Below are 15,327 nucleotides of genomic sequence, written 5' to 3'. Positions count from 1 at the left end.
AATTGCTGGAATATTGCTTAAAGCGGCGTAAAACCGTACTCACTCACTCACTCACTCTGGAAGACCACAGGGCGGACCCTCTGTGCAAGACCAATTTCCCCCCTCCCTCTCCCCACACCATGATGCTCGGACCACCCCATGAGTCAACAACACAAACATGCGAATAACGTTCCCCACGGCGTTGCCAGACTCTCTCTCTCTCTGCCATCTCCTGTTGAGGTACAGTAACGGCTCTCGTCTGAGAAGAAGACTCTTCATCACTGCAGCTGGTGCCAATGCTGGTGCTGTGTTGCCCACTGAAGACGGTCCCTGGCCTGTGACACTGGAGGTGTCTGTTTGTCAATAATCAACGAACGGTGTCCGCACTAATGTGTCACTGGTGTGTGCCCATGGTCTGTCGAGCAGTTTCCACTGCAGTAACAAAGCGATCTTGAAGATGTCGCACAAACTGACGATCCTGACGTCAGGTGGTGACCCTTGGTCTTCCACTACGCGGTCGGTCATCTGTAGTGTTGGTGGTCTGGTACCGTTGCTGGAGCCTGTATATGGTCCTTACGTGGACTTGAAATGCATTGGCTTCTTGCCGGGCTATATGTCCAGCTTGCAATCGTCCAAGGGCTTGGTGTGGCTGATTTCTTGTCAATCTTGGAATGTGGTAGCAATTCAATAACGAATGAATGTTATCTGATATGGGTGGAATTTTTATAGGGCAAGAAATGGGGGAACTCGCATGCATCGGGTCACCAAGGCCTTTGCCATGATGCGCTTTGGCGATCGGTTTTATTGTCATCTGCTTTGTTTTTTTATCATCAAATTTCATAATTCCGGGCATGGTAATGTTAAATTTTAGAAACTTTGACAAAAATTACCCAGATATTTAAATGACAACTTTTCATGCAATGCTGAACTCCCGGCAGGGTAACAAGTACCATCTTTTAAAGTCTTTTTGAGGGGCAGTCGGATAGCCTAGTGGTTAAAGCGTGCGCAGTCACGCCGAAGACCCGGGTTCGATTCCCGACATGGGTACAATGTGTGAAGCCCATTTCTGGTGTCCCCCGCCGTGATATTGCTGGAATATTGCTAAAAACGGCGTAAAACCATACTCACTAAAGTCTTTTTGTATGAGATGCCTGGGATTGAACCACCGACCACTCCCCGGGAAGACGCTCTATCCACTAGACCATGACTGCTGTCCTGAAGAACATGCTGAACACTCAAACAATGATCACAAAGAATTCATTGTACACAAATATATTTTAATCACTAATGATAATGTACAAGTAAATGAATCATTTATTTATGCAACTGTTCATGCTGAAGGCAAATATGTACAAATTGACCAGATTGACAAATTACAAATATATTTATTTATGCATATCAAAAAAGCCAATCGAGACCTGTCCATGGCAAAGTAAGAGGGTATCTCTTTGAAATACAGCAAGAACTAGCGTCATCTCCTTAACTGCATGATCACTGGAGGTATAACAATGTGGTCGGGTTGTGATATGGATCATGATACTACAGGTGCGATATGATTCGTATACCGACACAGTACCTGTTGGTACCGTATTTGACGTAATAAGCGCCCAGGGCGCTCTCAAAATTAGAAATAGGGGGCTCTTATTAGAATATTATTTTGGTGAAAAAAAACAGTTGATGATAAATTTCATGGTTATGCTGACAGCCTGAAATGTTTATGTACGACAGATATATTTTTCCAGAATATTGTTGCCAATAATTAAGGGTGCATATAGCACATGAGTGCGTATTATACGATAATAAATTAGTCTTGTGTACATTGATCAATCGGAAGGGGTGCTAATTGGGATTGTTCACCAGCCAATATATCAGCAAATGTCCCCATGGGCGCTTATTAGAGCGGGGCGCTTATAACGTCAAATACGGTAATCTATTCTTTAGCAGGTGAAGCACAACCCTGGATCATTTGTTCTTAAATTTCGGAGATTGAAGATGGGATATTGTAGAGCAGAAACAGGCGAGAGGGCACAGTGAAGGTTCTGTTGGAATCTGTTAGGTGGATGATGAACAGTTTGTTTACTGTATCGGCATATCGTTACTCCACTAATGATCACGAATGGTCTGGACCTGGGCCCACTTGCACAAAGCAATCTTAGCGCTAAGATGATCTTAACTCCCATACTTTAACATAGGTTTACAATAGTCTTAGCGCTAAGATCGTTTTGTGCAAGCGGGCCCAGAGCAGATGCATCTTTGAGTGAATGACTTATTTGGAATGAAATTGATATGCTTAAGCATGGCTGTCTATACGACACTAGCGCCATCTCCTTCACTGCATAATGGGGAATGGTCATGATCTGTGTAGATGCAACTTGATGTATTATAAATAGAATCTCTGTCTTTACGCTTCGCTGTCCACGTGGTCAATTTCCAGGTGAGACGTCATCACATCCTCTTCCGGCTGGTCATGGAAGTTAGGATTGGAAAACCCACCATCGTCGTCTTGTGACAAAACCTTCACCTTGAATGACAAGAACATGATCTAAATAACTCAGCTTCAGGAGACAAACCGCAATTCTTGCGCCTAAGGGCTGTGTATTGGCAAAAGAATTGTGTTGCAAAAGATTTCAATACAGGTATCTGTCATGTGTGTATTGGTAAATATTGATTGGTAAAGTGTAACACTGACTGACACTGATTGTACATTGTACCTACATCAGGTAATGACTTGTTTGTTTGTTGTTTAACGCTATTCTCACAATATGACAATTGCCTGTAAATTATCGAGTCTGGACAAGGGAAACCGGGTATTGATATTATGAGCAATGATATATGCCGTCGAGGTACGAAATACACAATCAACAACTATGCCAAACCGACCAGCCAATCCATTAAGTCAACCCTTATAACATACGAGGGGCGTTCAATAAGTTTTGCAACTTCAATATAAGACCAAGTTGCAGAATATCTTTTGCACTTTTATTTTTCAATATAATCCCCATTCACCTCAATACACTTATTCCATTTGACAGGAATTGTCACAGGGGGCTAAGTCTAGGCTGTACAGTTAAATCACCCACCCTACAGCCCAGACTTAGCCCCAGTGACTATTTCCTGTTCCGGCAAATGAAATCTGCCCTACGTGGAAGACGCTTCCAGAATGGCGAGGACATAAAGGCTGCCACAGAGGCGTGGTTAGAGGGCCAATCTGCGGATGTCTATAAAAGTTTGAAGGACAAATGGAATAAGTGTATTGAGCTGAATGGAGATTATATTGAAAAATAAAAGTCCAAAAGATATTCTGCGACTTGGTTTTATATTGAAGTTGCAAAACTTATTGTAAGTTGTAAGGGTTGACTTAATGGGTTGGGAGACGCGTCCCCCTATGGATAAATGTAATGTGCGAAAATACGACAAACCAATCAGAATGCGAGTATGATTTCAAGTTCTTCGTCAAAGAATCCCTCAGAAATAATTTTTGATTTTACATGTCTTGCATCTAAAGATATACCCATGACACAGTTAAATGTGTTCAATCATACTGTATAATCTTTTGGTCTGATGCAGCTGGGATCAAAGCACCAACGTTCCGCTCTCTGTAGATGCTCTCTCCACTACCCTACCAAGGTGGTAAGTCAACATGGCCTCAAGAGGTGAACTAAGATAGCAGCTTCATGTACCTCATTGTCTTTGTATTTGACCGGAGAAGTTGGAGCATTCTTGAGTGTCCGTCGCCTCATAAAGAACCCCATCCCTATGACGGCTGCCACCAGCAGAATGAGGAAGGCAATGACGATACCGATCACCTGTCCAAGACTTAGAGAGAAATCTGAAACAAAGGAGGACAGAATGGAATGCACAGGTTGTCATGGCAGCACCATTTCCTCTCCTGAGGCCCTCACAGTAACTGCTGATGTCAGAACATCTCTAAGTAGAATATGTGTGTGTGTGTGTGTGTGTGTGTGTGTGTGTGTGTGTGTGTGTGTGTGTGTGTGTGTGTGTGTGAGTGTTTTTTAATACCACACTTAGCAATATATCTGCTATTTGCTAGTGTAAATAATCAAATATGGATCAAATAATCCAGTGATTGATATTATGAGCAACGATCCACTCCGTTGATGACACGCCATCAACGAAGTCACCAAGTCCCACCCCCTAATCCATTTGGTCTCCTCTTTCGCCCAATAGGTTAGGGAGGACCAGATCTAGCCTGGAATCCCCAAAGGTGAATTTGAGTGTGTCAGGACTGGTCATACAAAGGGTAATAGTTTTCTCTAACTTTAATGTTAATCAGCCTTCGCCAATAGTGTTGGTTGGTTATTAGCAGTATGGAAGACTCCCCGAGTTATCTCCCTTGTCTTCGCTCTCCGGTTACGCCTCATGGTTTTCGAAAATAAAACCTCTCGTAACCGAAAAGCCTCTCAACTTGTGTCCGAATCGTCAGTGGTCTAAGAGTGTCTGTCAAACCATACTGGCGCTTGTTTGTCCGCAAATATACAAAATCTAGACACATGCACATAGTATCCAGGTAGTTCACTATTCCAGAAGGAAGCAACATACCACCACCCAGTTTACTATCCCAGGTAAAACACACCACCACCAAGTTTACTATCCCAGGTAAAACACACCACCACCAAGTTTACTATCCCAGGTAAATCACACCACCACCAAGTTTACTATCCCAGGTAAAACATACAACCACCCAGTTTACTGTCCCAGGTAAAACATACAACCACCAAGTTTACTATCCCAGGTAAAACATACAACCACCCAGTTTACTATCCCAGGTAAAACATACAACCACTAAGTTTACTGACCCAGGTAAAACATACCACCACCCAGTTTACTATCCCAGGTAAAACACACCACCACCCAGTTTACTATCCCAGGTAAAACATACAACCACCCAGTTTACTATCCCAGGTAAAACACACAACCACCCAGTTTACTATCCCAGGTAAAGCACACAACCACCCAGTTTACTATCCCAGGTAAAGCACACAACCACCCAGTTTACTATCCCAGGTAAAGCACACAACCACCCAGTTTACTGTCCCAGGTAAAACATTCAACCACCCAGTTTACTATCCCAGGTAAAACACACCACCACCCAGTTTACTATCCCAGGTAAAACATACCACCACCAAGTTTACTATCCCAGGTAAAACATACAACCACCCAGTTTACTGTCCCAGGTAAAACACACAACCACCAAGTTTACTATCCCAGGTAAAACATACCACCACCCAGTTTACTATCCCAGGTAAAACATACAACCACCCAGTTTACTGTCCCAGGTAAAACACACAACCACCAAGTTTACTATCCCAGGTAAAACACACAACCACCCAGTTTACTGTCCTAGGTAAAACACACAACCACCCAGTTTACTATCCCAGGTAAAACACACAACCACCCAGTTTACTATCCCAGGTAAAGCACACAACCACCCAGTTTACTGTCCCAGGTAAAACATACAACCACACAGTTTACTATCCCAGGTAAAACACACAACCACCAAGTTTACTGTCCCAGGTAAAACATACAACCACCAAGTTTACTGTCCCAGGTAAAACATACAACCACCCAGTTTACTATCCCAGGTAAAACACACAACCACCCAGTTTACTGTCCCAGGTAAAACATACAACCACACAGTTTACTATCCCAGGTAAAACACACAACCACCCAGTTTACTATCCCAGGTAAAACATACAACCACCAAGTTTACTGTCCCAGGTAAAACATACAACCACACAGTTTACTGTCCCAGGTAAAACACACAACCACCAAGTTTACTGTCCCAGGTAAAACATACAACCACCAAGTTTACTATCCCAGGTAAAACATACAACCACCAAGTTTACTATCCCAGGTAAAACATACAACCACCAAGTTTACTATCCCAGGTAAAACATACAACCACCAAGTTTACTATCCCAGGTAAAACATACAACCACCAAGTTTACTGTCCGAGGTAAAACACGCAACCACCAAATTTACTATCCCAGGTAAAACACACAACCACCCAGTTTACTGTCCCAGGTTAAACATACAACCACCAAGTTTACTGTCTCAGGTAAAACATACAACCACCAAGTTTACTGTCCCAGGTTAAACATACAACCACCAAGTTTACTGTCCCAGGTAAAACATACAACCACCAAGTTTACTATCCCAGGTAAAACACATAACCACCAAGTTTACTGTCCCAGGTAAAACATACAATCACACAGTTTACTGACCCAGGTAAAACATACAACCACCAAGTTTACTGTCCGAGGTAAAACACGCAACCACCAAATTTACTATCCCAGGTAAAACACACAACCACCAAGTTTACTGACCCAGGTAAAACACACAACCACACAGTTTACTGTCCCAGGTAAAACACTCAACCACCAAGTTTACTGTCCCAGGTTAAACATACAACCACCAAGTTTACTGTCTCAGGTAAAACATACAACCACCAAGTTTACTATCCCAGGTAAAACATACAACCACTAAGTTTACTATCCCAGGTAAAACACACAACCACACAGTTTACTGACCCAGGTAAAACATACAACCACCAAGTTTACTGTCCGAGGTAAAACACGCAACCACCAAATTTACTATCCCAGGTAAAACACACAACCACCAAGTTTACTGACCCAGGTAAAACACTCAACCACACAGTTTACTGTCCCAGGTAAAACACACAACCACCAAGTTTACTGTCCCAGGTTAAACATACAACCACCAAGTTTACTGTCTCAGGTAAAACACACAACCACCAAGTTTACTGACCCAGGTAAAACACACAACCACACAGTTTACTGTCCCAGGTAAAACACACAACCACCAAGTTTACTGACCCAGGTTAAACACACAACCACACAGTGAATCTCCCAGAACTATTAACAAGCCTCCTTCTGAACATGAAGTTGTGTCCCACCCACCGAATTTGTTTTGGCTGCTCCTCAAGTTCTGACCTTGACCTGTCATGCAGTTGTCTCCCATCCAGCCCAGGACACAGTTGCAGCGACCCTTCAAACACAGAGTTCATTGCTTATATATACATGTAACTGAAATATAGACTTGGACCTATTTGTCATGAATGGTTAGACAAAGGGCGAGACATCATAAGGGGCTTCTTTTGCCAGGAACCGGTCGGCAGTCTCATGATTGTCATACCAATATTTCTTTTCCATATGTAGCGGCCATAAAATTTCCGAGTCCCGTGATGGGATTCGAACCACGGACCTTCTGAACCGAGGTCGGACGCCTTGTCCACATGACCAAAGAGGTTAACCCTGTCAGCAAGCTGACAAGGTAAGGATGTCGTCTGTGGGATGACTCCACGCCCTGCTACATACTCCCCCGTCAACAGAAGGCACGTCCCGGGCCGCATAGTAGGGTACTGAGGCTTATTTTGCTCAAATTTAATATGAACGTGCTCAGCCCCACGTTGGGCGCCAATGTAGCGGCCATAAAATTTCCAAGTCCCGTGATGGGATTCGAACCACAGACCTTCTGATCCGAGGTCAGACGCCTTGTCCACATGACCAAAGAGGTTAACCCTGCTACACATAGTTTAAACATTTGACATTTCCAGGGACCCACGGGGCTGTTAGGACATCTCTACCTGCGCTGTTCTGTTCATGTTCAGTTCTTGTGAAATGACAAGGTTGTTATGTATCACTGAGAACTGATCGATCCTTGACTCTTCACTAAAATATGGTTTAGGCCTACAACTTTTATACTGCAATAAAAAGTTAATGCTGTAGATGGCTTGTCACTAAGGGGTGCATAAGTGAGTTGAGTTATATTCCAGCAATACCAGAGCAGGGGACACCAGAAATGGAACCCAGGCCTTTGGCATGATGATCAAACGCTTGAACCAAGAGGCTAACCACAGAGGTGAGTCAGGGGAGGATTAGCTGTGAACACTGTAGCAGCAACATATCACGGCGGAGTCTTCATAATTTGTAGACAATGTAGGACTGGGCTATATACCCTACAGAAGTGTTTGACTGTTGTTTTTTGTTGGAATGCTGGAATGTTGTCCAGATTTATCATAGCTGCCTTTGGTAATGGAGCCTTGGCAACTAAAAACAGTGATGAATAGCACCTACAATCACCTAGATGACAGTATCACCTCCGGGATCCCGTTCCGCAATGGACTAACGGGATCAAGTGGTCAGGCTCGCTGACTTGGCTGATGCACGGTCATCAATCCCAATTGCGTGGGTTGATGCTCATGATATCAATCACTGGATTGTCTGTTCCAGACTCAATTATTTACAGACCGCCGTCATATAGCTGGAATATTGCTGAGTGCGGCGTTAAACAACCAACCAACCAACCAACCATTCCGCAATGCCATCGTAGCGCTATGGCTGTCTTAAGCTTATGTTAAAGTATGGGAGTTACGATCATCATTGCGCTAAGATTCCTTTGGGCCTGGTCCTTATTTTAGTCTAATGACATGAGTTTGGCATGGGACCTCCCTCAGGGTTCTTCCATCATTAAACTACTACCCCCCACCCAGCCCTGGAAGCTGTGTCATTAAACTACTACCCCCCACCCAGCCCTGGAAGCTGTGTCATTAAACATGAATTCAGAATTAGGATGAGTGTGTTGGGTTTAACGCTGATAAGAACAATATTTCAGTTATAATGTCCGTTTACCACCTTGGCAAATCAAGAAACCTAATCAGGGCAAATCTGGGCTTCCAACAATGATCATAGGTTTCTGGAATTCCTAAGGGAGACAACTTTGCACCATGACTTACAGCACAGTGAGTGAGTGAGTTGGGTTTAACACCGCTTTTAACAGTATTCCAGTTATATCGCGGCGTGTCAGCTTAATGTGGGAGGCAAGCCCGAGGTGATGCAGGTCTCAGACGTTTACCACTTCGGTGAAACCCACGAGCACGGGTATGGTGCTGACACACCTAGAAAAATAATCGGGGCGAACCAGGATTCGAACCCACAATCATAGGTTTCTGGCGTGCCCAAGGGACGCAACTCTGGACAGCGAATCGCGGCGCCTTAGACGAGTGGGCCACCCGTGCCCCCGACTTACAGCACAGGATAAATGCAGCTGTGCATACATTCTACTTCTGCTTATCCTATTCGCTGTCTGTGAAATTGTTTTGTGGGTTAGTAAGAGTGAAACCACATGCGGATGAGAGAGATGATATAGATTCTACACATTAGCTTAAGTGACATCAGGTCTGAGCAGCATGCTTTAACAAGGTTCCGCAATATCTGGTAACTGTAGAATGACGAAGATAAATCTCACATCCTTGCCACACGTTCCTCCATTCTGGCACGTCCACATCTGGCACCGGCAGACTCCAGTGTCTGCCAGACAGCTGGCGGCACACAGGGACGAACACTTCTGTCTGCAGCCATCTCCCCATGTCCCTCGCGCACACGCTGCAACATGGCGGGGAACATCTCACATAGTGACTCATCCCACCCCTGACAGCAACTTTTGATAAACTAATTGTCACTGAATCAACTCAGCACTTTACAATAACAAATTGACAAAATTATAACTTATAAAAAATATGTTTTCTACATGTTGTTGGGGGATACTATTCTTTGCATACTTTCTGTAAATAATTTTTTTAAAAATGGGACTCATTGATGTTTTGGATGTTATTGAAATTCCAAATTTTAAACAAAAAAAGTATTTAGCTAGAGATTTAACCTTGGTGGCATCATGATGTCACTGCTGGGGCAGCCATGGAAATATGTTGGACCAAAAGTTTCAGAGAAAATGTTGAAAACTAAAAAGTATATGACAGACATGGAGAGAATGACACAATGGAGACACAATGCAGACACAATGGAGACACAATGGAGACACAATGGAGACACAATGTTCCTGACATTACCACCAAGTAGCATTACTATCTCTCACATTGTGAGCAGTTGGTGCCCTTGTACCCGGCGGCACACTGGCACACGCCAGTCCTGTCACATGACGCTCCGTTCATACAGTTACAGGTCATCGTACATCCGTCACCATAGCGACCACGGGGGCACTCTGAAAGACATCAAGGGTACACCTGTGACAGTCACCATTCCTTCGAGGAGGTAGTGGAATGTTTACAAACTATTGTGCAGCAGTCTTGAATGATACAGAGACTGTGCCTAGGACCTACTCAGCCTTGTAGACCATCTTTCTACCTTGAGACTATTCGTGATACAGTGGGAGAGATAATCCATAACTCTACAGAGCTTGTACCCCACTGGCTGCCAGAGTTTCACCTTATCAAACAGGAAGCCAAGGCCGGATCCATAATATTAAAAAAGTAGGGGTACACATTACCCAAAATAACGAGACCGGTGGACATACAAGATGTCTGAAGAACAGACTTGGAATCAGTACTCTTTAGAGGAGAGGGGTCATAGTTTTAATATGAACATCGGTGGATGGTGGATGGTGGATGGTGGATGGAAGTTTGTGGGTGGTGGGTGGTGGTTTGAGGGTGATGGGTGGTGAGTGGTGGTGGGTGGGTGGTGTTTGGTGGGTGGTGAGTGGTGGTGGGTGGGTGGTGTTTGGTGGATGGTGGGTGGTGGTGTTTGGTGGATGGTGGGTGGTGGGTGTTGGTTGGTGAGTGGTGGTGGGTGGGTGGTGTTTGGTGTTTGGTGGGTGGTGGTGGGTGGGTGGTGTTTGGTGGGTGGTGGGTGTTGGTGGGTGGTGGTTTGTGGGTAATGGGTGTTGGTTGGTGGGTGGTGGTGGGTGGGTGGTGTTTGGTGGATGGAAGTTGGTGGGTGGTGGGTGGTGGTTTGTGGGTGGTGTTTGGTGGATGGTGGGTGGTGTTTGGTGGATGGTGGGTGGTGGGTGGTGGGTGGTGGTTTGTGGGTGGTGGGTGTTGGTTGGTGAGTGGTGGTGGGTGGGTGGTGTTTGGTGGGTGGTGGGTGGTGGTGGGTGGGTGGTGTTTGGTGGATGGTGGGTGGTGGGTGGTGGTTGGTGGGTTGTGGGTGTTGGTTTGTGGGTGGTTATTTTGTCAATGATATTGGGTCTGTGTGGCATTTGGCTGATCCACCTCAAGAACCTCCCCCAACTGATGGACAGCCGAGACTCTGACAGTGTTAACAGACTTACTTTGGTTGCAGTTATCACCGGACCAGCCTTGTGGACAGTGGCAGGTGCCGGTGACAGGGTCACACGCGGCGCTATTCTTACACTGACACGTCTGGGCACACTGTAGGCCAAAGTGGTTTCCATCACAGTCTGAAGAGAAGTGAAGAAGGAGAATATTTCTTCATCCCACAAGAAAATAGCATCAGTTGCATTACAGCCCACTTCAGAATATTCACTGGAATGTTTGTGAACATATCACTGCCAACTTATGATTAAATGCAAACTATGACAAATTGCATAATACTGACCACAGCATCATACGTGTGGTTCCATGTCAAGGGACTGACTGGTACAGATAATGGATGTTCTTTCCAGGAACTTGCAATATTCTCAGCTTACTTTTAACTCCTTAAAAAACACTGAGAAGCTCTTGAAGTGTCATATTTGAACAAAATTGAAATTTTGTGTTTTGTTTTACCCTGTTGACAGTTAGCTCCAGTTTTTCCAGCCGGGCAGTCACATGATCCAGTCACATGATCACAGTGGTGGCCATTACAGTTGCACTGGTTGGCACAGTTCTTCCCCCAGAAGACATCTTGTTTACACGCTGAAATAACAAAATATTCCTTCTGATTTCTAATCAAATCAGGAACAAAAAGGAATATCACACATTATTATCTCACATCTGGTGTTTTTACTTTCTCCCAAAAGTTGAACGGTAAGTTGAAACTTGAATATATTGTCTTATGGACCATGTTTCACAAGTTGTGCTGCAGATATATATTCTTATAATCAAATCTGGAAATACATAGCCTTAACATGATCTTGTAGCCAGTATATGTGTATCAGAAATCCTGTTTGACAGGAGCAACGTTTCGGCGTAGGTTTTCTAACACCGTTATGAAACAAGAGCTCGAAGTGCGATCCTGAATGGAAACGTCGCCCCTAATTGTAATAGAGAAGTTGTTCATCCATATATATCATCCTTAATAAGTACTCCAACTTTGAAATACCTCTCAAAACAATTAATTGAATTCAAACAGCAAGTTAACATACGTTGAACACAAGTTGCACCCGTGTAGCCTGGCGCGCAGTCACAGACGCCGGTGGTGATGCTGCAGTTGCCTCTGTTGGAGCACTCACAGTCCTGGGTGCAGCCGTTACCCCACTTCCCCACTGGGCATGCTGTGAACAGAGTGAGTGAGTGAGTGAGTGAGTGAGTGAGGGAGCGAGTGAGTCATTGCAGGTACATTTTTCATAAACGCCTAAAGTCAGGCAGGCTGATGTTTAAACCAGTCAAATGTATAAGCATGGGTAAGATGGTGACAGATCAAGGACATAACCAGGTTTATGTAGGATTAAAACCCATGATCAGCTGATCCTGCTACAATTAAGGGGAGTAACTCTCCACAGTTAACTGCAGTGTTTAACATGCCTGTAAGTGCCTGTGCTCTGGCCCCTGTTGCATAATATCTTTATTCCGAGAAATCTTTGACTGAACCTGGCCCTCTTCTATTCATCAATACACTTGTAGGTCCTTTCAGTGGGATTTGCCTGGGGGTGGGGGAGAGGTGTGGCCTTCTATACTCACGCTGGCTACATGTGGTGCCTTGATATCCAGCAGTACACTCACAGGACCCGTCGAGAGGGCTACAGCGAGACTTGCCAGCAGCACAGGAGCAGGTGAGGGAGCAGTTGGCGCCGTAGTAGCCGGAATCACAACTCTGACGACATTTCACTGAAGACCAAATAAAGCAACATTATATAAAATCTGAAACTTGTTAAGTTATCGGTAAGTATGTTTTGGACAATAACAACCTCTCATTGTCTTATATATCACTAAGACACCAAGACCCATCTCATAACACAGACAATTGAAGCACCTCTATGGTATCTACTTTGTTCATCATATAATCTAACTCCCTTGGGTTTTCACAGACTAAACACAAAAAATGAACATTTCAAATTATACACATTGCCTGAGATACTATGAAAACATTTTCCATTCCCCCAGCACAATAAAATAGGTGAGGTAAGGTGAAAAGGGTTATAACGTCGTTGACAAGATTATTTCACTCAAATAGTAATGTGTGTGTGTGTGTGCGTGCGTGCGTGCCTGCGTGTGTCTGTGCATGTGTCTCTGTGTGTGCGTGACTGCGTGCGTGTGTGTGCGTGACTGCGTGTGTGTGTGTGTGCATGTGTGTGTGTGTGTCTGCTTGTTTGGACTTGTTGGTTTTATAGTCCTAGCTACTTATAGTTCAAGCCAGAGATTAAGATGAATACCCCATTCAAACAGACTACACAAACTGGGATACCAAGCCGCCTTGTTTTATCACTTTAATGCAGAACACCAGGCAGGGTAACAACAAGTAACATCTTGTAACACTCTTCGTATGACAACGTCACCGGATCAGAAAACCAACCTCTCATTCTCCCACAGTGAAACAGTGATGAAAACAGATGATAGAATGACAATAATGACACAAAATAATATCAATATTTCCAAAGTGACCATGCACATGGCAATAGTCAACTGATCCTAGGGTTGGCTATCGATACACATCATAGAGATCGGTTTTCATTAACTAACTTTCAATCAATTATCGATAAATATCGGAGAAGTAACTTTGAGCAAATACACAAAACAAATTCTGAAAGAAATCGACATATTTCACTCCACTGATGATTGGTGGCACATTTATGCAGGGATTACTTTGTGGACATTTAAGATGCAACAAAAACAGTTACTTTCCGTCTTCGACAAATGACATTATTGACAAATACAAATCAGTTTCAGTAAATCTAAACTTTTATTTCATCACAATAATTTATGTGAGATATTATCGATGACACACTTTCCATATCGATAATCGTTAATATTTCTTTTCACCGATTATCGATCTGTTTTTTGCCAGGCCTAACTGATCCTGTGAACATTGCTGCCTACCTCCCTGGAACCCAGGATTGCAGATACAGAATCCCATGTTTTGGTCGCAGCGAGTTGAGTGTGGTCCACAGTTACACGAGTTGATACAGTTACCTCCCCATGTTCCATCAGGACACTGCCATGCAAAGACATATAAGTGAATGTATAACTTAAAAAAACCTTATCTTTTGACTACATAAAATATCACATTAATCTTTTTGAGTGGAAGTTGATATTAAAACAGTATTCTTCAACACACACAAAAATTAACATGTTTTAATAAAAACAATTCCTTAATGACAATGACCTTAAATAATTGTACATGAAAGTGTAAATCCTTAAGGAAATCGAAGGAAGGCCTGCACGGTTTTATTCTATACCATGCACCACATTCAATTAGAAGATAAACATTATGTGCTTTTAGATTTGCGAGCGTCATTGAATAATCAATGGCCGGAAATTTCATCTCAAACCAATGATGCAAGCTGGAATGTTCAATTTTTTCAATTTCCAGGCATTTGTCAATAACACCTGCAAATCTAAAAACACATAATGGTTATCAACTTTGTACATACAAAAAGATATCGGTAATTTTTTGTAGCACTCTTTCTACAAGCTGCTCAACATCAGATTGCTGGTAGTTATAAGAGGAAATACGGTACATGAGGGAGTATCTTGCTGTGACTTACCGCCTGATCACACGCAGTGCCTGTGTAACCAGGGTTACACGTGCAGTTCCCAGTCACCGTGTCACAGACACCGTTCACACAGCTGGAGTATAACACAAGCCAATGTCATAAACATCCACATAAAATGTCACAGTATTTGTAACAGTATTTGTACAGCAGTTACTTATATGTTGGCAATGTTATCATATTTGATAGCTATCATATTTGAAAGACGGCAAGTTGAGCACTGTTGCTGTTTAAACTTCAAACCTCTTATGGACAACTGTTCATTGTGCTTAGATATCAAATATTTTCTCCATAGATTTAACCTTTTTTTTAACAAAATGGATCTATGGTAAAGTTTCATGTTGGAGACAAAAACTTACTTTTGCCAAAATGGCAGCAATTGATACAATGGCAGCTATTAAAGAAGTTAATTAAAGAAGTCTGTTAAAGAAGTTTCTAATGGCAATTACCTACACATATGTTCAGATCTTTGTGTCTGCACAGAGATTCTTTAACACTGCTTTCTTAAATTTGGAAATTTTAGTGAATTCAAAACCTTACTACCTTTAATATCACAGCATCATTTTCTTTTCAATTTGAAATTTTAATCCTATTAGCCTCCAAAAGTTTAACCGCAGTTTTGAGAAGCTGAGCATTAACATA

The 15,327-nt window shown here is 43.2% G+C and overlaps 1 protein-coding gene across 1 annotated transcript in view; it reads right to left on the bottom strand.

The window, feature by feature from the left end:
• Nucleotides 1-1,280: 1,280 nt before the first annotated feature.
• Nucleotides 1,281-15,327, bottom strand: part of LOC139465859 (uncharacterized) — an 82,324-nt gene continuing 68,277 nt past the window's right edge. Inside the window, exons 40-50 of the mRNA XM_071247816.1 lie at nt 14,680-14,761; nt 14,012-14,126; nt 12,656-12,802; nt 12,121-12,249; nt 11,543-11,671; nt 11,086-11,214; nt 9,895-10,020; nt 9,268-9,404; nt 6,921-7,008; nt 3,660-3,808; nt 1,281-2,500 (exon numbers count right to left, since the gene is read on the bottom strand). Of these exons, the coding sequence (XP_071103917.1) occupies nt 2,381-2,500; nt 3,660-3,808; nt 6,921-7,008; nt 9,268-9,404; nt 9,895-10,020; nt 11,086-11,214; nt 11,543-11,671; nt 12,121-12,249; nt 12,656-12,802; nt 14,012-14,126; nt 14,680-14,761 (1,351 nt within the window). The 3' untranslated portion in view covers nt 1,281-2,380. The remainder of the gene's footprint in view (nt 2,501-3,659; nt 3,809-6,920; nt 7,009-9,267; nt 9,405-9,894; nt 10,021-11,085; nt 11,215-11,542; nt 11,672-12,120; nt 12,250-12,655; nt 12,803-14,011; nt 14,127-14,679; nt 14,762-15,327) is intronic.

Source organism: Haliotis cracherodii, unplaced genomic scaffold (genome assembly GCF_022045235.1).
Source record: "Haliotis cracherodii isolate W230 unplaced genomic scaffold, xgHalCrac1.p SCAF_18, whole genome shotgun sequence".
Lineage (NCBI taxonomy): Eukaryota > Metazoa > Mollusca > Gastropoda > Lepetellida > Haliotidae > Haliotis > Haliotis cracherodii.
Note: the sequence above shows the minus strand (reverse complement) of the source record. Positions and strands in the feature narration are given on the sequence as shown.